The sequence below is a fragment of the Salmo salar genome, chromosome 12 (genome assembly GCF_965601325.2).
Source record: "Salmo salar chromosome 12, fSalSal1, whole genome shotgun sequence".
In the NCBI taxonomy this organism is placed as follows: domain Eukaryota; kingdom Metazoa; phylum Chordata; class Actinopteri; order Salmoniformes; family Salmonidae; genus Salmo; species Salmo salar.
Window position 1 is genome coordinate 63066283 of NC_138302.1, and position 20201 is coordinate 63086483.

The following is a 20201-nucleotide window of genomic DNA, read 5'->3' on the forward strand; positions in this document are numbered from 1 at the left end:
CGCAAAGACCCAAACGACGTTCCATAGTATGTATGTTGTGAAGCTAATAGCAGTGACGCTATTACTGTGTAACTCCGGTAGGGCAACATCTGAAAAATAGCACACTTAGTAGTGTGTACCAATGCTCGACCAGTCAGCAAAAGCCAACATCACCCACGACAGAGAACGGTTGATTATCAAGGGCAATGAATTCCATTATCTTAGCTTTAATGGATTTCACCTTTGAGTTGTCTCGCTGAAATGTTCTTACTCTTTCAAATGACTGCTCGTCTTGTTGACTGCTCGATCCACACAGCAGACATTCTGTGGGCTAGGTTAGGAATGCTGTGTTGCACGTGGAGCGCAAAATTTTACGTTGCATTATTACATTATGTACCTACGTTATATAGGTATGCACGGTAGCTTTGATATCGGTTTTTGACATCGGGCCGATACCGATTTTGGCATTTTTGGCTAATATCGTACGATTCCGATATGTTCACCGATATATTGTGCATCCCTACTCACTACTGTAAGTTGCTCTGTATAAGAGTGTCTACTAAATGACTAAAATGTAATCATTTGATTTAGACCTCTTGTTTGTGGTCATCTCACTTGTAGATCCCCCTATAAGTCTGTGTGTCATATGTAGTAATGGACAGCTGTTAGCTGGATCAGGTAGCTCATTACACTGGCTGGGAGAGTGAAAGAGGAGATGATGATGCTGTAAACACATTCATCAACAAAACATTGGTCACTGGCAAACAGACCACTGTTGCACATATCCCCCCTAGTTTACATGTTTCTCTTGATTGGGCATGATTTCAACTGCTTTTGGTGGGGGGGAGGGGTTTGTTTTTTTCCTCATTTAAAACTTGACTATGATTTTAGATGCGTTTTATCAGACTATATCATCTCTGTTAGCCCGGAATTAAAACCTTGTGTTAGTTGGTCAGCTGTGGGATTTAACTTTTGTGTTTTACTTGTTAGAAATTAAGAGTTCTAACAAAAACAAAGTCTCCACCCTCACAAAAGGAAACTCTCAGTCAAAGCCCCTCCTCTTCTGGTCCGTGTGGGCACACACACAGAGCACTCAAGGCGAAGCTGCTCAGATCTCACGCATCTCATTCAGTCCTGGCAGATTCTCTCGGTCTACACGCAGAATCTGCTCACTGGAGATTACAGAATATCTAACTTTTGTAGTTAATGTATACTTTTGTCTTTTTGCATTTCACTGCAACTGGTTTTATTGGATTTGAAAACTGATTATGGTAAATGGTTGTCCTTTTCTGATCCTGTAGCCCATCAGTAATGCTGACTTCATTGTACCTGTGGAGATTGAAGGAACAACACACCAGGTAACTTACAATGACTATGACATTCAGATCAACACACATGTATTGTGTGTATATACTGTATGTGCTCTATCGGACAAATTCAAATAATCAGCCTCCCAGTGTTTATGTTTAGCTATTGCAGCCAATTAGAGAAGTACAACTGCTTCGGAAATTGAACACATTTAACGTTAGTACATGAAATCAAATTTGAAATCAAAAGTGTTGTATAAATGTGTTCTTTTCAATGATCAAGATGGATTTACTTCGTAGTTATTGTAGAAGTCATAGCTACATATGTATCAATTGTAAAAATGTTAAAGCTGTATAGTACAGTTAAGCCAGGGGTCAGCGAGGGCTCCCTCACCCCACAATGGCCTCCTCGCCGTGGGACACTAGCCAAAGCTCTCTGGCTTCGGCCTGATTCAAGTAATCCAGGATAGGCTGGTTCCCGCCAGCACGGCCTATTCTCGATTACTTGTTTCAGGAGGCGGCTGCCAACTTCCAACACACCCTCTGGAACGACCACACCGACAGACGCTTGGACGCATTCCCTGACCCACAGACGGAATGAGTAGGAAAAAGCAGGCAGACCAAACAGGGAGGCAGGCCTCCATTGTATTCAGTAAATGTTTAACCCTTTTTTTAACCTTCCTGTTCAGTTTTTTTTATATGTTGGCTTTCTTTTCTTTTCTGAAATGTTGAACCAGGTTGTTGAATGGATGAAAGATGGATCCACTTGTGCTCACTAGCCTCTGTTTTCTTTTCACTGTTGCCTTTTCAGTTAGCCAACACATTAAGCTTGTTAAGCCAGGTGAGTCAACTCTGTAGCCAGTGAATAACTTTGATCAGATTGCAGATCAATAGATACTGTGGTCCTTACGGACTGGAGTTGTGTGAAGTTGCTCCAGTCAGTTAGTTAGTCCATAGACTAGTGTTCATAGATGGTCGCTGCTTGATAGCTGTACTTGATTCTACTTGCCAGATGCTTATAATAACCGTGCTGTGATGTGTCCCAGGTTTTTGTCCTGAAGAGGCCACATGTAGACGAGTTCCTCCAAAGGATGGGAGAGCTGTTTGAGTGTGTTCTCTTCACTGCAAGTCTTGCAAAGGTAACATTGCTTTTACTGTTTTGGAAAATTAACTGGTGCTTATACCATTTGCTCCACCTGGTGGCGATGAGATATGGCTCTTGAAAACGTAGCAATTCCAGCATTGTTAAAGGGATACTTCTGTTTTTTGGCAATGAGGCCCTTTATCTACTTCCCCAGAGTTGGATGAACTTGTGGATACCAATTTTAAGTCTCTGTCCAGTATGAAGGAAGTTAGAGGTAATGTTGCGAGCCAATGCTAACTAGCGTTAGTTAGTTAGTTAGTTAGCAATTGCCCTTGTGCTAGTTAGCAATTAACTTCAAACTGCCGCAGAGACATAAAAATGGTATCCTCGAGTTCATCCAACTCTGGGGAAGTAGATAAATGGCCTCATTGCCAAAATCTCAAAGTATCCCTTCAACTCGTCTGTACCACCCAACATACCACTCTCCCCATACATCCTACTCTCTGTCCTACTCCCTGCCCTCTACCTTTCTGTTTTTATCTTTTTCTCTCCATCTCCTCCCTCCCGTCTCCCCTGCAGTATGCAGACCCAGTGACCGACCTTCTAGATCAGTGTGGTGTGTTCCGGACGCGTCTCTTTCGGGAGTCCTGTGTGTTCCATCAGGGCTGCTATGTCAAGGACCTGAGCCGCCTGGGCCGCCAGCTCAACAAGACCCTCATCCTGGACAACTCCCCCGCCTCCTACATCTTCCACCCTGAGAATGCTGTAAGTGCTGCTGTCCAGCCCGAGCTTTACTGTCTCACCAAAGGCCTTACAGGCCTGTCCCAATGTAGAATCACTGAGGTGATCTTCCTGGTTTAAGCAAGGAGCTATTTGATGCCATCATGCCCGTTTTTTTTATTTTCTGAATGTGTGTTTTAAACTGTGGAAATCACTGAAAAGTGTATTTCCTTAATTAATAGCCTAATTTCTCTAAAATGTCAAATGTTTTAATCTATGTGTGTGTCCTCAGGTGCCTGTGGTGTCCTGGTTTGACGACCTGGAGGACACAGAGCTGCTGAGCCTCCTGCCCGTCTTTGAAGAGCTGAGTGAGGCGGAAGACGTCTATGCCAAACTGCAGCAGCTACGGGCCCCCTGACACGACACACCCCCTCTTACAAGCCAGAATCTCCCCCTCCCAGCCAGACCACACCCATCAACCGACGGAAAAAGACCAAACCTTACTTACATACACACACTGTGTGCGGTGTTAGTATCCTAGACACACACTCGGCAGTGTGTTTGTTTGGCCCCTGAACTGTGTGTCTGGACGGCTGTCCACTGTTCCTACTATCCTCCTCCTCAGTATGTTAGCTGGTGCTGCAAAACTGCTGTTCTGGAAAAAATCCAACAAACACAATGCAAAGTGGCTCACTCTTTTCTCATTTTAAATGTACTCAAACACATACTAGTACTCCAATCATTTAAACTGACTGGCCAGATCTTTGTTTCTCCAAAAACGAGACTTAGATTTTATAGCACTAATTGCGACACAAAACAATTGACTGTACACACAACCTCTCTGCTTCGACAATAATCTCTGTACAAACACTTTGAAGGGGGACTCTAAAGCATTGCAAGGAAACTACAAAAACCACATAGTGATTTTAATTTCCATTTCTTAGTACAACAGCCTGTATAAAGGCGGTTTTTAAGGAAGTTTCTCCTGAATGGATTGAGTCCTTCAGGAAATTAATTTTAAAAGCTAAACCCAGTGGTCTTTCTGATCCAAGGCCAGCATGACATGACATGACATTACAGTGCATGACATGACATGATATGTCATGACCTCATTTGAGCAGACCTTACACGGGGAGCAAGGGATCTCCATCTTTGTGCCTTCTGAAAAGAAAAATTTATTAAATCTGTTTTGTTTTTGTTTTTAAAGAAAGCAAAAATTGCGTTGTTCCTTCCAGAAAATTGTTCTTTTTCAATTGTTAGGTTTTCTATAAATTTTTAAGATGTCTTTTAAATGTTTGATATGGTAAGAAGTGTAGATGACTTTTGTAATGTCTTGGATGTTGAGGAAGAACAGCCATACGTTAACAGCCTCTGTGTATGTTGTATTTACATGAAATCCTCCATTCTCATTAGCTGAAGATAACCTAATCCTCGGCCAATAGGGACCATTACAAACCAAGGGTCACACCATCGTGTAAAGGCAGGGCTGTAACATAAACCCTGCCTCTTTATGCAGATTCACCCTGAGATGCTTCAGGTACAGGACACTTGAGCTGGTTTCCCAACATTTTTGGAACCCTCTTTTAAATAAAAAAAAGCCCTTTGAACAGACTAATTTAGACTTTAAAGTTCGGTAGCAAATTTGGAGTGATTCTCTGCTGGTGTTTAGTCTGCTAAGGATGCCATATTGGTTAAACCGAGGCCTTTTTGTTACATTTTGTGTCAAACCTTCTGGGTGCCATATTTGGGTCACGTGAGGGACTTGTGATAAGTAGGCTGCTAAGAGTGAACACAATGTACACTAGTTTACCCCCTACCAGTTGCCCTTTATCCATAATTTGCCAAGTCATTTCCACTCAACTTTTACTATTTTAAAATGTATCCTATTTAAGGTCAGATATTTCGGTTTGTAAAAAAACGACATTACTGAGAAGTAAAAGTATGTGTTTTACAAATTCTCTTTGCGTTATTGCCTGTTCTAGAAGTTCTACAGTACTATCACTGACATCTTAGGTGTTGTACACATTGTGGGGTGGCAGTGGTTTTGTGGTGGCAAAAGCTGGATTGATTTAGCAAGATATGTTCTATTGCTCAAATTGTAACTGTAAGCACACACAGACATGCCCAATCCTGACTAGTCACTGTATCCCAAAGAGATTTGTTTTGTGGTTGTTTTATTCACAAGATAAAGCACCGCCATATACTATTACACTCTATGAAGTGCCTAAGGTTTCTTTCTGCGTTGAAAGCTTTGGAATAAAGCATCAAGGGTCTCCATCATCCCCCTTTTTCATTTTACAATTTTACAGCTAATGACCTGTCTCTAGTGTTGGTCTGAAATTGAGTAATCAACAAATCGCTCTTTGCCAAGTGATCCTACTCCGCTGTTTCATTGGGATTCAAAGAAAGGGCAGTGTGTTTTAATGTTGTGGACCCCACATCCATACTGTCAGAGTAATGTATTTACTCCATGTTTGTCATGTGTTCTGTAGATATTTATAAGCGTGTTAATCCCTGGCTGCATTTCAAATGGCACTCTATTCCGTATATAGTGCACTACTTTTGACCAGAACTATGGGCTTTGGTCAAAAGTAAAAAAGGTTTTATTGTCACATACACCGGATAGGTACAGTGAAATGTGTTGTTTTACAAGGTCAGCCATAGTAGTACGGTACTCCTGGAGCAAATTAGGGTTAAGTGCCTTGCTCAAAGGCACATCGACAAATTTCTCGCATTGCCGGTTCGGGTATTCGAACCAACAACCTTTCAGTGACTGGCCCAACGCTCTAACCGCTAGGCAGTGCACTATATAGGGAATAGATTGCCTTTTGGGACGCACAAGAATCCTCTTCTTTTGTCAGTTGATTAGGATGTTAAGTTTTGTCTTCTGGTGGTGGGATGTGGTGGAGGGTGCACAAGGTGTGACCTGACTGTGTTATTGTTATGTCTGAAACACGAAAGGTAAAGTGGGGTCATAGACATCAGTATTTACCAAAGCTCAACACTTTTATTTTGTGGAGGTGGGTTGTAGGAGGGGAGGGGTGGGGGCACCAAATATTCACACTACAATTTTAATTAAAGCATTCTTGCGCCAATTTCCCTTCTTCTAGTTGAAAGAACCAGTCTTGTTGCATTAAACATGCAGCACTTCACTCTCAGTAATGGTGAATAGGTAAAAGAGGCCTACATGATACCTGGTATATTCTGTCAAAATGTCTGCTGACATGAAATTACTAAATGTAGTGAAAGATATTGACATTCAAATCAGAGGTGACATGTCAAACCCTAATTACAGTCATGTTATGGATCATGGTTTCAGGAGAAAGTTTATCGTCTATGATTGTGAGGTAATATGTAACGTCTATGAAATGCATGCTATGGCCCTCAACAAATGCGACTTCAGAAATGTCCTGTGTTTGATTCAAATATAGTTTACTCTTAAGTGAGAAATACAAGATTTCATGATCCCTTTGTTCCTATGCATCGGAATGATGCAATTATAATTGAAATCGTACTATTGATTTTATCTTCCACATATACATTTTATTTTCTCAAAGTCCTGGAGAGAAAGAATGTAAGGAACTGGAGTGTTATGTCCATGAAATTAGTTTGTCCTAAACAGTCCAATTGTAAAAAAAAAATAAAAGTAAATCATTCTTGGTACTTGGTAATTCTTTTCTTTTTTATATGAAATATTACAAACAAATAATGGATTGAAATATAGCTCTAAAAAGCTTTGTGTTCTCTTGTTTTGGACATGAATTATTCCTATTCTGATTATTTTGTCATTTCCAACATATATGGAGATCTTTCTGCAATCACTTTATTTTAAGTGTTCAGTTGGTTAACTTACTGTGCGGCTTCTTAGATGCCAACCAACGATCAGAACAAAATGAGGTATGATTCAGAGGGTACAATCTATTGATGCCTGTATGTCTATTGATCAATCTATTGAATAGATTGTCATGGTGACCAATGTAGTATTTTCTGATAAGTGATGAAAACAATTTCAGCAAGTAAGTTCTGTTTGGATCAAATTATTTTCCCATTTTAGATTTTTTTGTTAACTGGACTCTTTAATGGGTTGATTGTGTGGTTGGGTCAGGATTTGTGTACCATGAACAAACTGCTGATTTTACACAGAAACTATGCAGAAGGAGTTACACAAATACATACAGTATAATGCAAAAATGATCAACCCACTGGGCACAGACGTCAATTCCACATTGGTTCAATGTAATTTTGTTGAAATTACGTGGAAACAACGTTGATTCAACCAGTATGTGCCCAGTGGGAACTTTACTCCTGAAAATATGTTTTTTACAGCTATTTTCTGAAAACTTTAACGTAAGATTCCTGCATTATATTTTTGGGGGCTTTTTTGTTAAACTAGCAATTCTGAAAATTGTTTTTCAAAGATGGAATAAAAACATTGATTATAGTGAGTTTGTCTTCTGTAGTGTATATATATGTCCGCATTTCCAGAGAGCAGTAACACATTCATTCACCTTGCTACACACACCAAACAAACATACCCAAACCTCAATGCCCAATCACAAAGAGATTTGCATTCCACAAACAATATAGTAGAATCAGAAAGTCAAATTCAGAGTAAGCACCCCAAATGGCACCCTTTTCCCTATATAGTACACTACTTTTGACTAGGGACCATAGTGGTTTGGTCCAAAGTAGTGCACTGTTGGGAATAGGGTGGCGTTTGGGATGCAATCAGAGGCTTTAAGGGAGAGTCATTACGTTATGACATCATAATATGTGATGTTATGAATCGGCTGTCCACTGTGTTTGGACAAAGCCCTGTCCATCAATGGCCACGTAAAAAAAAATGGGGCCTTAACTAGATTTGGGAAATAGCCAGGGCAGAGGTGGGGCGTACTGAGATTGGATCATTCTGATCACATCCTATCAATCACAGAGGTCAGCATGAGTAGATGTGGCTCCTTCCCTGGGTGTTAACTAATCCTTTCATATTTCACTAATCTTGCCTGTGTGTGTGGTTTGTGCATTATTTCCATTCTGTAGGGTTTTCCCTGAGAACACAACAGACCACTGCTGTAGTTTTTCATGTTCCTCGGAAATTGTTTGCATTAACGGTGAGGTAGCAAACTGTGACTGACACCGTGTCCAAAATATATGGGTGTGTGATGTCCTTAGCATTTTGTACACTTCTTCAACACAAGTCATTTGCCTGTCAAACTTCTCAGGCTGGTAAGGGCCCCCCAGTATTTGTGTGATGCGTCCAACAAGGTTGAGAAAGACACTTTTGAGTTCTTGATGAAACCTTTCAGACTGCCTCCTTATGTCTGGCATGAATCATCAGATTTCATGGAAAGGTACTTTTAGAGTGCAGCTAGATTTGTCAGTAAGGACATCCAGTGAGAGCATCCTGATGTTGAAAATCAATAACACCATTCGAAACATAATCAATGTAGAGTGAATGTCACATAGCAATGTGGCATCATGTGAGATTCTCTCCTACAGTATAGGCCTCTACAGGGGTTGGCCGTTAGGACCTTCTATTGCATGATTATTATAGGCAGCAACTGCATTAAAGCATCAGTGGTCCACCCTATGTGCAGTACATAATTTAACTAAAAATCCATAGCTCTGTGGCTTCCTTCCAATACAGCCAGATCCATTTCCTGGCAAAGGGAGGGTTTTAACTACTCCCCCTCCCTCCCTTTCTTTCTCTCCCCCTCCGCTCCCCCCTCCCTCACACAGTCCCACCACCACTACCACTAAAGTGTCTTTTCAGCCTGTGGTCTTTTGAATAGGAGTCGTGTCTGCTTTATCTTCATTTGCCTGCTGGTTTGTGTATCTTTCCCTTTCTCTAATCAGCGATTGGACGGAGCGATAGGAGGTCCTGGAACATGCAAACTCAAGCAAATCTCTCAGGGGACGAGGGCCAGGGGGAGGAAGAGGAGAAGGATGCTTTGATGCCCCAGTGACAGCCCTAAGTCATCTGGTTCTCTCCTGAGGGTTGTACTGCTGTGTCCAACCTTGAGTCAACGGAAGAACCATCTAGACACACACAGAGACACTTACTCCTACAAGCAAGCAACTCTCTAGCTGGACACGCTTGTCTTCTGTCTCCGCAGCAGCAACTCAAGGTACTATTTGACTTGATCATAGCTGCCCTCGTGATTTCAGACAGTGGCTCACTGAGTTTCATGATGGGATTTGAAAGGAGAGATTAAGGATGTTTTGTGGCTGGATCGATCGAGTTAATGGTCAGAGGGCTGAGGCATACACATTTCTGACTATCAGAACAGTAAAATACAGTATGCCGTGAACTTTGTGAGATTGACTGAATCAAACGTATAGTAGTGGGTGTCAACAGCAATGCAGTGCTTTTGAATGCTTCTTTCTCTTCTTCCGACAACACGCTGTCCAACCGGTTTATGATGTAAATACATTAGTTCTGCAGTAAGCCTCCAGTAATCCTGAAATGGATATTGAAGTCCTTTTAATATCCATCTCAATAACCTCCGGTTTTAGATAATGCAATTTGTTTCAGTGGTTAACGATTTACTCCTTCCAGGGTCCAAAACCAGGAGGTGGGCCAAGGAACTCTTTTCTTTCCAACATCAGATTGAGATTGCCTAAATCTGAGAAACATGGAGTACACATTCAGAGCAGTAACCCACAATCCTGGGATTATAATCTGGCGAATCGAGGTAAAGCGGCTGTCAGTCAGTATATTATTTAAAATTTATCAGGGTGTGTATTCACAGTCGCTGGTGAAAACGACAGACGTCTGCATTTCTTTGTCCTCCCAGAAAATGGAGCTTGTGCAAGTCCCTGAAAAATCCCTTGGCAATTTCTACGAGGGTGACTGCTACATCCTACTCTCTGTGAGTCCTGGGGCCATGATACTTATCAGGGGTGTCATGTCAGCACATTCATTTGTTGAATTAGGGAGTTATGACTTAGCTAAATGCCCTGGAGTGAATCAGTGTGTTTGCTGTATAGATTATGTTTTCTTTGGAGTCTGTGTTACATGATTATCAATGCTCTATGTGATGTTTCCTCTTTCCATCTCTGTCTTTTTGTCTGTCTGCCTCTCCCTCCATGCTTTTTGTCTCCCCCCCATCTCTCTCTCTATCTCCCCCTGTCTGTCTCAGACCCAGAAAGTGGGCAGCTCTCTGATCTATGACATCCACTACTGGATCGGCTCCCAGTCCAGTCAGGATGAACAGGGTGCGGCCGCCGTCTACACCATCCAGCTGGATGAGTTCCTGGGATCAGGGCCTGTCCAGCACCGTGAGGTCCAGAACTATGAGTCTGATGCCTTCCGAGGATACTTCAAACAAGGGGTCATGTAGGTCTATCTGCAGAGCAGCCAGGGAGCCACATTAACCTAATAGGCTTACAGAGAGAGAGAGCAATCTCATCATTACATTCTCTTCAGTATTCTCATTCTGATCTTATTCTGAAGCACTGAGGGTAATTCTTCTGTGGGTGTAGTTTGGGCAAATGAGCATAGTTATAAATGGTGATTAGTGTGCAATCTCAAACACATTTTATTTTAGAGCAAATGCTCTATTTCTTGAACTGCATTGTTGGTTAAGGGCTTGTAACTAAGCATTTCACGATAAGGCCTGCACCTGTTGTATTTGGTGCATGTGACAAATAAAATTTGATTTGATATATATATATATATAAAAAAGACCTTGCACTGTAATAAAAGCAAGAGATTGATTGTATAGCCTACTTACCTCTCTGCCCCTTACAGCTATAAGAAGGGCGGGGTGGCGTCAGGAATGAGACACACAGAGACTAACAGTTATGACATCCAGAGACTGCTGCATGTGAAAGGGAAGAAAAGGATAAGCGCCATGGAGGTGAGAAACACATACAGGGGGAAGTCATTCTGTGTAACACAACAGGAAGTGCCTCTGAAAATGCCTGAAATTTTACTTGTAATATATCTGGCACAATTTCCTGCATACTGTAGGTAGAGATGAGCTGGGAAAGCTTCAATCTTGGGGATGTCTTTCTGTTGGACTCTGGTAAGACCATCATTCAGTGGAATGGACCAGAGAGCAACAGACAGGAGAGGCTCAAGGTACGGTATTGATCTGTGCAAATGCTGTTCTCAAGGAGTGCACCAACAGTAAAGTCAACCCACACTAGTTGAATCAATGTTGTTTCAACGTCATTTGTCAACCTATTGGGATGTGGAACCTACGTGGAAAACACATTTGTATTTTGAAAAAGTCATCAATCAGTGAAAAGTCATCAATTTTCATCTCATTTTAACCAGCACTGTAAACATTGAAATTAGAATAAAACCTTTACATAAATACAATGACTTAACCTGACTAACAGGTTGTTACATCGATTTAGTTTCAACATAATCATTAGAACTATGTATATGTTGAAATTGCATAGAAAAATTAAACAGTACATCATATAACATCATTACACCACTACATACAGTATAATACCACCATGCAACAATATTACAATGTACTGTACATGTGCGTAGAGTGCGAGTGCTAGCGTGTGTGTTTATGCGTGTTTGCCTGTGTGTGTGTCTCTTCACAGTCCGTGTTGTTCCATAAGGTGTAGTTTTACCAGTTTTTCTATCAGATTTTACTGCTTGCATGAGTTACTTGATGTAGAATAGAATTCCATGTAGTCCTGGCTCTGTGTAGCACTGTGAGTTTCCTGGAGTCTGTTCTGGACTTGGGGACTGTGAAGAGACCCCTGGTGGCATGTCTTGTGGGGTATGCATGGGTGTCTGAGCTGTGTGCTAGTCGTTTGAACAGACAAGTAGTGATGCAGTCAATCTCTCATCTACTTTGAGCCATGAGAGATTGTCGTTGTTGTATGGGGCGGCAGTGTAGCCTAGTGGTTAGAGTGTTGGACTAGTAACCGAAAGGTTGCAGGTTTGAATCCCTGAGCTGACAATGTACAAATCTGTCGTTCTGCCCCTGAACAAGGCAGTTAACCCACTGTTCCTAGGCCGTCATTGAAAATAAGAATTTGTTCTTAACTGACTTGCCTAGTTAAATAAAGGTAAAAAAAACAAAACATGTCAGCTCTGTTTGTATATTTAAGGGCCAGCCGTACTGCTCTGTTTTGGGCCAACTGTAATTTGCCTACGTCCCTCTTTGTGGCACTTGACCATATGACTCGGCAGTAGTCCAGGTGCGACAAAACTAGGGCCTGTAGGACTTGTTTTGTTGATAGCAATGTCAAGGAAGCAGAGCAGTGCTTTATTATGGACAGACCGCTCCCCATCATAGCTACCATTGCATCAATATGCTTTGACCATGACAGTTTACAATCCAGGGTTACACCAAGCAATTTAGTCTCCTCAACTTGCTCAATTTCCACATTATTCATTACAAGATTTAGGTGAGGTTTAGGGTTTAGTGAATGGTTTGTCCCAAATACAATGCTTTTAGTTTTTGAAATGTTTAGTGCTAGCTTATTACTTGCTACCCATTCTAAAACTGACTGCAGTTCTTTGTTAAGTGTGGCAGTGATTTCACGAGCTGTGGTAGTTAACGCGTATAATGTTTAGTATTCAGCATACATAGACACACAGGCTTTACTCAGTGCCAGTGGCAGGTCATTAGTAAGGGGCCTAGACAACTTCCCTGGGGAATGCCCGACTCTACCTGGATTATGTTGGAGAGGCTTCCACTAAAGAACACCCTCTGTGTTCTGTTAGACAGGTAACTCTCTATCCACGATATAGCAGGGGATATAAAGCCATAACGCATACATTTTCCAGCAGAAGATTATGATCGATAATGTCAAAAGCTGAACTGAAGTCTAGCAAAACAGCTCCCACAGCTTCTTATTGTCAATGTATTTTGTAAGTGTCAGACATGTATTTGTTATTTAACCTTTATTTTATCAGGGAGTCATACTGAGACCAAGGTCTCTTTTACAGATGAGTCCTGAATTACAGAAATTACAAAAAATATACATCAAAATATAAATACAAATTCAAGAACATTTTGAAGATTGTTCCACAAATAAGGTGCAAGAAAATTAGAAGCTGATATACCTAACTCAATAGAGACCAAAGGAATTTCCAGAGTTAGCCATCCCTGAAACCGGGTATGGTAACTCACATGTCTAAAGTTTAGTAAAGATGTTAGGTTTAGTGGGACTTTATGTAAAAGGGAATTATAAATGAAATAGCAATATACAGTGCATTCGGAAAGTATTCAAACCCCTTGACTTTTTCCACATTTTCTTACGTTACAGCCTTATTCTTAGATGGATTAAATCAATGTTTTCCTCATCAATCTACACACAATACCCCATAATGACAAAGCGAAAACAGGTTTTTAGAATCTTTTGCAAATTTATATTAAAAAACGAAACTGAAATTCTTTATTTACACAAGTATTCAGACCCTTTGCTATGAGACTCGAAATTGAGCTCAGGTGCATCCTGTGTCCATTGAACATCCTTGAGATGTTTCTACAACTTGATTGGAGTCCACATGTGGTAAATTCAATTGATTTGACATGATTTGGAAAGGCACACACGTCTACAGTATATAAGGTCCCACAGTTGACAGTGCATGTCAGAGCAAAAACCAAGCCATGAGGTAGAAGTAATTGTCCGTAGAGCTCCGAGACAGGATTGTGTCAAGGCACAGATCTGGGGAATGGTACCAAAAAATGTCTGCAGCATTAAAGGTCCCCAAGAACACAGTGGCCTCCATCATTCTTAAATGGAAGAAGTTTGAAACCACCAAGACTCTTCCTAGAGCTGGCCACCGGACCAAACTGAGCAATCGGGGAAGAAGGGCCTTGGACAGGGAGGAGACTAAGAACCCGATGGTCACTCTGACAGAGCTCCAGACTTCCTCTGTGGAGATGGGAGAACCTTCCAGAAGGTCAACTATCTCTCTAAAGCAATCCAGCAATCAGGTATTTATGGTAGAGTGGCCAGACGGAAGCAACTTCTCGGTAAAAGGCATGACAGTCTGCTTGGAGTTTGCCAAAAGCACCTAAAGGACTCAGAACATGAGAAACAAGATTCACCGGTCTGATGAAACCAAGATTGAACTCTTTGGCCTGAATGCCAAGTGTCACGTCTGGAGGAAACCTGGCACCATCCCTACGGTTAAGCATGGTGGTGGCAGCATCATGCTGTGGGGATGTTTTTCAGCGGCAGGGACTGGGAGTTTAGTCAGGATCGAGAGAAAGATGAACTGAGCAAAGTACAGAGAGATCCTTGATGCAAACCTGCTCCAGAGCGCTCAGGACCTCAGACTGGGGCGAAGATTCACCTTCCAACAGGACAATGACCCGAAGCACACAGCCAAGACAACATAGGAGTGCCTTCGAGACAAGACAATATCCTTGAGTGGCCCAGCCAGAGCCCGGACTTGAACCTGATCGAACATCTCTGGAAAGACCTGAAAATAGCTGTGCAGCGACGTTCCCCCATCCAACCTGACAGAGCTTGAGAGGATCTGCAGAGAAGAATGGGAGAAACTCCCCAAATACAGGGGTGCCAAGCTTGTAGCGTCATACCCAAGAAGACTTGAGGCCTTAAACGCTGCCAAACGTGCTTCAACAAAGTACTGAGTAAAGGGTATAAATACCTATGTAAATGTGATATATATATATTTTTTAATACATTTGCAGAAATGTCTAAAAACAATTTTTTCTTTGTCATTATTGGGTACTGTGTGTAGATTGATGAGGGGGAAAAACAATTTCATCCATTTTAGAATAAGGCTGTAATGTAACAAAATGTGGAAAAAGTCAAGGGGTCTGAATACTTAACGAATGCACTGTAGTTCTGTTGATTATGTTGGAATGAAATTGATGTAACAACCTGTTAGTCAGGTTAAGTCATTGTATTTAAGTTTTTAAGTTTTACTCTGATTTAAATGTTTACAACGCTAGTTGAAATTACGTGAAAACAGTACTGGGTGATGACTTTTTGCAAATCCAATTGAGTGTTCCACGTAGATTCCACTTCACAATAGGTTGACAAATGACGTTGAAACAAGGTTGACTCAATCAGTGTGTGCCCAATGGGAATGTAATCTTATTGCACCTACCATCCTACCAGTGACACAAGGAAGCTAATTCCACATTGGTAGCTCAATAAATCAAGAGTAGTTGAAGGGAAATCCACTTCACTCCCCTAAAGATTGGCTGAAGAGACCCCTAGTAGAAACACATTAGAATTAACGTTTTAGAATCACAGAAAATCAATCCATGTCACGCACCTCTAACTTCACATTCTATGACTCTTAGGGCATGCTGCTGGCTAAAGACATTCGGGACCGGGAGCGAGGGGGTCGGGCGGAGATAGGAGTGATAGAAGGGGACACAGAGGGGAACTCCTCTAAACTGATGGAGATCCTTACTAGTATCCTGGGGCAACGGACCTCCAAGCTTCTCAATGGAATGCCTGATGAAACTGCCGACCAACAACAGAAAGCTCAGCTTACTCTGTACCAGTGAGTGGCTGACGGCCATGTCCAGATGTCCTGTCATTTTGCCTATTTGAATTGTCTCAGGCATTTATTGCAATGAAAGTGGAACTTAACAAAGTTTTATACTCATTCTATATAATACTTAGCCTAGTCCCAGATCTGTTTGTGCTCATGCCAATTCCATTGCTAGCTTTCAAGCCAAACCATGTTTGCATGATAGCACGACTGGCACTCAGGCTAAATCATACTTACTCATTAGTAAATACAGTGCATTCGGAAAGTATTCAGACCCTTTCCCTTTTTCCACATTTTGTTACGTTACATTCTTATTCTCAAATTAATAAATATTTTTTTCCCTCATCAATCTACACACAAATCCCCATAATGACAAAGCGAAAACAGGTTTTCTGAAATTTTTGCAAATGTATAAATAATTAAAAACAGAAATACCATATTTGCATAAGTATTCACACCCTTTGATATGAGACTCAAAATTGAGCTCAGGTGCACTGTTTCCTTTGATAATCCAATAGATGTTTCTACAACTTGATTGGAGTCCACCTGTGGTAAATTCAATTGATTTGACATGATTTGGAAAGGCACACACCTGTCTACATAAGGTCCCACAGTTGACAGTGTATGTCAGAGCAAAAACCAAGCCATGAGGTCGAAGGAATTGTCCATAGAGCTCCGAGACAGGATTGTGTGGAGGCACAGAAATGGGGAAGAGTACCAAAAATGTCTGCGGCATTGAAGGTCCCCAAGAACACAGTGGCCTCCATCATTCTTAAATGGAAGAAGTTTGGAACAACCAAGGCTCTTTCTAGAGCTGGCCTCCCGGCCAAACTGAGCAATCATGGGTGAAGGGCCTTGGTCAAGGAGGTGACCAAGAACCCGATGGTCACTCTGACAGAGCTCCAGAGTTCCTTTTTGAAGATGGGAGAATCTTCCAGAAGGACGTCCATCTCTGCAACACTCCACCAATCAGGCCGTTATGGTAGAGTGGCCAGACGGAAGCCACTCCTCAGTAGAAGGCACATGACAGCCCGCTTGGAGTTTGCCAAAAGGCATCTAAAGGACTCTAAGACCATGAGAAACAAGATTCTCTGTACTGATGAAACCAAGATTGAACTCTTTGGCCTGAGCGTCATGTCTGGAGGAAACCTGGCACCATCCCTACAGTGAGGCATGGTGGTGGGAGCATCATGCTGTGGGGATGTTTTTCAGCGCCAGGGACTGGGAGACTAGTCAGGATCGAGGGAAAGATGAACTGAGAAAAGTACAGAGAGATTCTTGATGAAAACCTGCTCCAGTGCTCAGGACCTCAGACTGGGGCGAAGGTTCACCTTCCAACAGAACAACGACCCTAAGCACACAACGCAGGAGTGGCTTCGGAAGAAGTCTCTGAATGTCCTTGAGTGGCCCAGCCAGAGCCCGGACTTGAACCTGATCGAACATCTCTGGAGAGACCTGAAAATAGCTATGCAGAGATGCTCCCTTCCAACCTGACCGAGCTTGAGAGGATCTGCAGAGAAGAATGGGGGAAACTCCCCAAATACATGTGTGCCAAGCTTGTAGTGTCATACCCAAGAAGACTCAAGGCTGTAATCTCTGCCAAAGGTGCTTCAACAAAGTACTGAGTAAAGGGTATGAATACTAATATAAATGTGATATTTCAGTTTATACATTTGCAAAAATGTCTAAAAAACTGTTTTGTTTTGTCATTACAGGGTATTGTATGTAGATTGATGGGGGAAAAACGATTTAATCAATTTTAGAACAAGGCTGTAATGTAACAAAATGTGGAAAAAGTCAAGGAGTATGAATAGTTTCCAAATGCACTGTATGTCCTTTCCCCAACAGTGTGTCTGATGCTGAGGGCCAGATGAAAGTCACAGAAGTTGCCACCAGGCCACTGGTTCAGGACCTGTTAAATCATGATGTGAGTCTGCAGAGCAGCAAACTGTAGAAGTCGGACATAATTTGATATTGGCTTTATAAAGAGTTATTGGCTCCCAAAATATACATATCACCTCATGTGACTTCATCTTTCTCCAGGACTGTTACTTCCTAGACCAGGGAGGGGTGAAGATCTTTGTGTGGAAGGGGAAGCGAGCCAACAAGGCCGAGAGACAGGCTGCCTTTTCCAGAGCTTTGGTGGGTACAAGAGATCACACATACTGTATATACTGTAACAAAAAATAAGCCATAGTTGAGTTTTGTGTGTCAAATATCAGTTGCAGTATCTGATGGGAAGACTCTGAAACTGTCTCCTGCCTCTGTGAACAGGAGTTCATTAAGCTGAAGAACTACTCCACCACCACCAACGTGGAGACAGTGAATGACGGGGCCGAGTCGGCCCTCTTTAAGCAGCTGTTCCAGAGCTGGAGTGTGAAGGACCAGACTGTAGGCCTGGGAAAGACACACAATGTGGGGAGAGTGGGTATGTGTTTCTATGTTAGTTAACAGAAGCAAATCAATCACTAGAAAAACTCTAAATGGTTATACCTAGAACCCACTATAAGGGTTCTTCCTACAACCCTCTATAAATGGTTGTGCCAATAACCCTTTAATTATCTAAAGGTTTTTCCTAGAACCCTCTTTGAACAGTTCTGATAAGAACCCCTTCATCTTTAAAAGGTTCTTCTTAGAACCTTCTATGAGGAGCATTTCCACCAGCCTTTACAATTAAACAGTTAATGACAATATATTACATCACACTGGGCACAAACTGGTTGAATCAACGTTGTTTCAACCTAATTTGTCAACTTATTGTGACGTGTAATCTACGTGGAAAACGCATTTGATAAACAAAAGTTATCAATGAGGGTGAAACACGGAATTGTCATCATTGAAACCAATTTTCAACATATACAAACCTTGTATAAAATATGGTGAATTTGTACCTTTGAAACAACGTCAGATCTTCAACTATGAAATAACATATGTGGCCTCCACAATCCCCAACCTCAACCCAATTGAGATGGTTTGGGATGAGTTGGACCGCAGAGTGAAGGAAAAGCAGCCAACAAGTGCTCAGCATATGTGGGAATTCCTTCAAGACTGTTGGAAAAGCATTCCAGGTGAAGCTGGTTGTGAGAATGCCAAGAGTGTGCAAAGCTGTCATCAAGGCGGCTACTTTGAAGAATCTCAAATATAAAATATATTTTTATTTGTTCAACACTTTTTTTGGTTACTACATGATTCCATAATAGAACTGGTTAGGCTGTTTTCATGTTATCCATAGGTAAACAAATCATCTGCCAGAGCATCAAGTGTGCGCTCTGAACTCTCCGAGAGCAAACGAGATGGGTGGGGCTAAAGATTAAGAGGGTGTGAACAATGCTGAATGTGTGTAGACAAAGAAGAGCTCTTCACTAGATACCAAAACATTCAAAGGCCATTTTGTCAAAAGTGAGTTTAAAACTTTCAAAACTTTCAAAGCAGAATTACTTTCCCATTGTTCCTTAAAAATGCAGTGTATGATATACCATTTTGTAGCTCTGAGTCTCTACTTTTATCCAATGTAAAAAACACAATTTCAAATTTTGCTACATAAGACCGAATCCAGGTGGTGAGTCACATATGTGTTATTTCATAGTTTTGAAGTCTTCACTATTATTCTACAAAGTAGAAAAGTACAAATAAAGAAAAACCCTTGAATGAGTAGGTGTGTCCAAACTTTTGACTGGTACTGTATATGCCTAGGGTTTCAAACTTGATTCAAGTTTGGTAATCTTCAAGTTAATCATTAGTATGTTGGATTCTCCATCTCAACCAAGAATCAAAGTTAAAGAATAGGACTAAATCGAATCAGACTTAAAATGCACTTTAAAAAAAGTTTGATTTGATTTAGTCCTATTCTCAAACTTTGATTCTTGGTTGAGATATAGACGTGAATCCAACACACCAATTATTAATTTGCCATGTCAACCTGTAACGCAGACACAGGGAGTCATGAAGCAAGTGTAGTTGGTGAGTTTAATAACGAAGAAAATGAAGACATACAAAACAGGAAAAGCGTACTGGGAATGAAAACAAAAACAATACTGCCTGAAGTCTGAGGCTATTGAGGGCTAAATAAAGTTGGAGTAATCAAGGTACTGATGAAGTCCAGGTGTGCATAACTATGGGGAGCAGGTGTACGTAATGATGGTTGCCAGGTGTAGGTAATGGGGGTTGCAAGGACCGGTGGTCAGTAGACCAGCGACGTTGAGTGCCAGAGCGGGAGTAAGCGTGACAGTAACCCCCTCCTGACGCACAGCTCCAGCCGCAGGACGATGCCATCCAGGGGGACCGCCCCCGAGAGCGAGTAGCGAGCTGGTCCGGACGGCGGAGGTGGAAATCCCGGATGATGTTGGGATCCAGGATGTCGTCCACCGGGACTCAACAGTGCTCCTATAGACCGTACCCATCCCAGTCAACCAGGTACTGGAGCTGACCCCCACGACGTCGGGAGTCCAGGAGAGATCTGAAGGCATAGGCAGTGCTCCAATCGATGTCCAGGGGAGGCGGAGGTGTGTCAAGTGGGAAGGCACTAGCCAGGGGACCAGGATCCACCGGCCTGAGGAGGGAAACATGAAAAGAGGGTGAGATCCGGTAGTTAGTGGGGGAGCTGTAATCTATAGGTTAACTCTTTGACCCTCCAGAGGACCTTGAACGG

At 41.9% G+C, this 20201-nt stretch overlaps 2 protein-coding genes across 2 annotated transcripts in view; both read left to right on the forward strand.

Annotated features, from left to right (window-relative positions):
- Positions 1 to 7535, forward strand: part of LOC106565429 (carboxy-terminal domain RNA polymerase II polypeptide A small phosphatase 2) — a 41011-nt gene extending 33476 nt beyond the window's left edge. Inside the window, exons 4-7 of the mRNA XM_014132555.3 lie at positions 1281 to 1337; positions 2333 to 2425; positions 2950 to 3135; positions 3383 to 7535. Coding sequence (XP_013988030.1) covers positions 1281 to 1337; positions 2333 to 2425; positions 2950 to 3135; positions 3383 to 3508 — 462 coding nt within the window. The 3' untranslated portion in view covers positions 3509 to 7535. The remainder of the gene's footprint in view (positions 1 to 1280; positions 1338 to 2332; positions 2426 to 2949; positions 3136 to 3382) is intronic.
- A 1324-nt stretch (positions 7536 to 8859) lies between these two features.
- Positions 8860 to 20201, forward strand: part of LOC106565431 (advillin) — a 29778-nt gene continuing 18436 nt past the window's right edge. Inside the window, exons 1-10 of the mRNA XM_014132556.3 lie at positions 8860 to 9218; positions 9650 to 9785; positions 9888 to 9962; positions 10233 to 10429; positions 10844 to 10952; positions 11066 to 11176; positions 15357 to 15562; positions 17402 to 17480; positions 17597 to 17695; positions 17828 to 17981. Coding sequence (XP_013988031.2) covers positions 9726 to 9785; positions 9888 to 9962; positions 10233 to 10429; positions 10844 to 10952; positions 11066 to 11176; positions 15357 to 15562; positions 17402 to 17480; positions 17597 to 17695; positions 17828 to 17981 — 1090 coding nt within the window. The 5' untranslated portion in view covers positions 8860 to 9218; positions 9650 to 9725. The remainder of the gene's footprint in view (positions 9219 to 9649; positions 9786 to 9887; positions 9963 to 10232; positions 10430 to 10843; positions 10953 to 11065; positions 11177 to 15356; positions 15563 to 17401; positions 17481 to 17596; positions 17696 to 17827; positions 17982 to 20201) is intronic.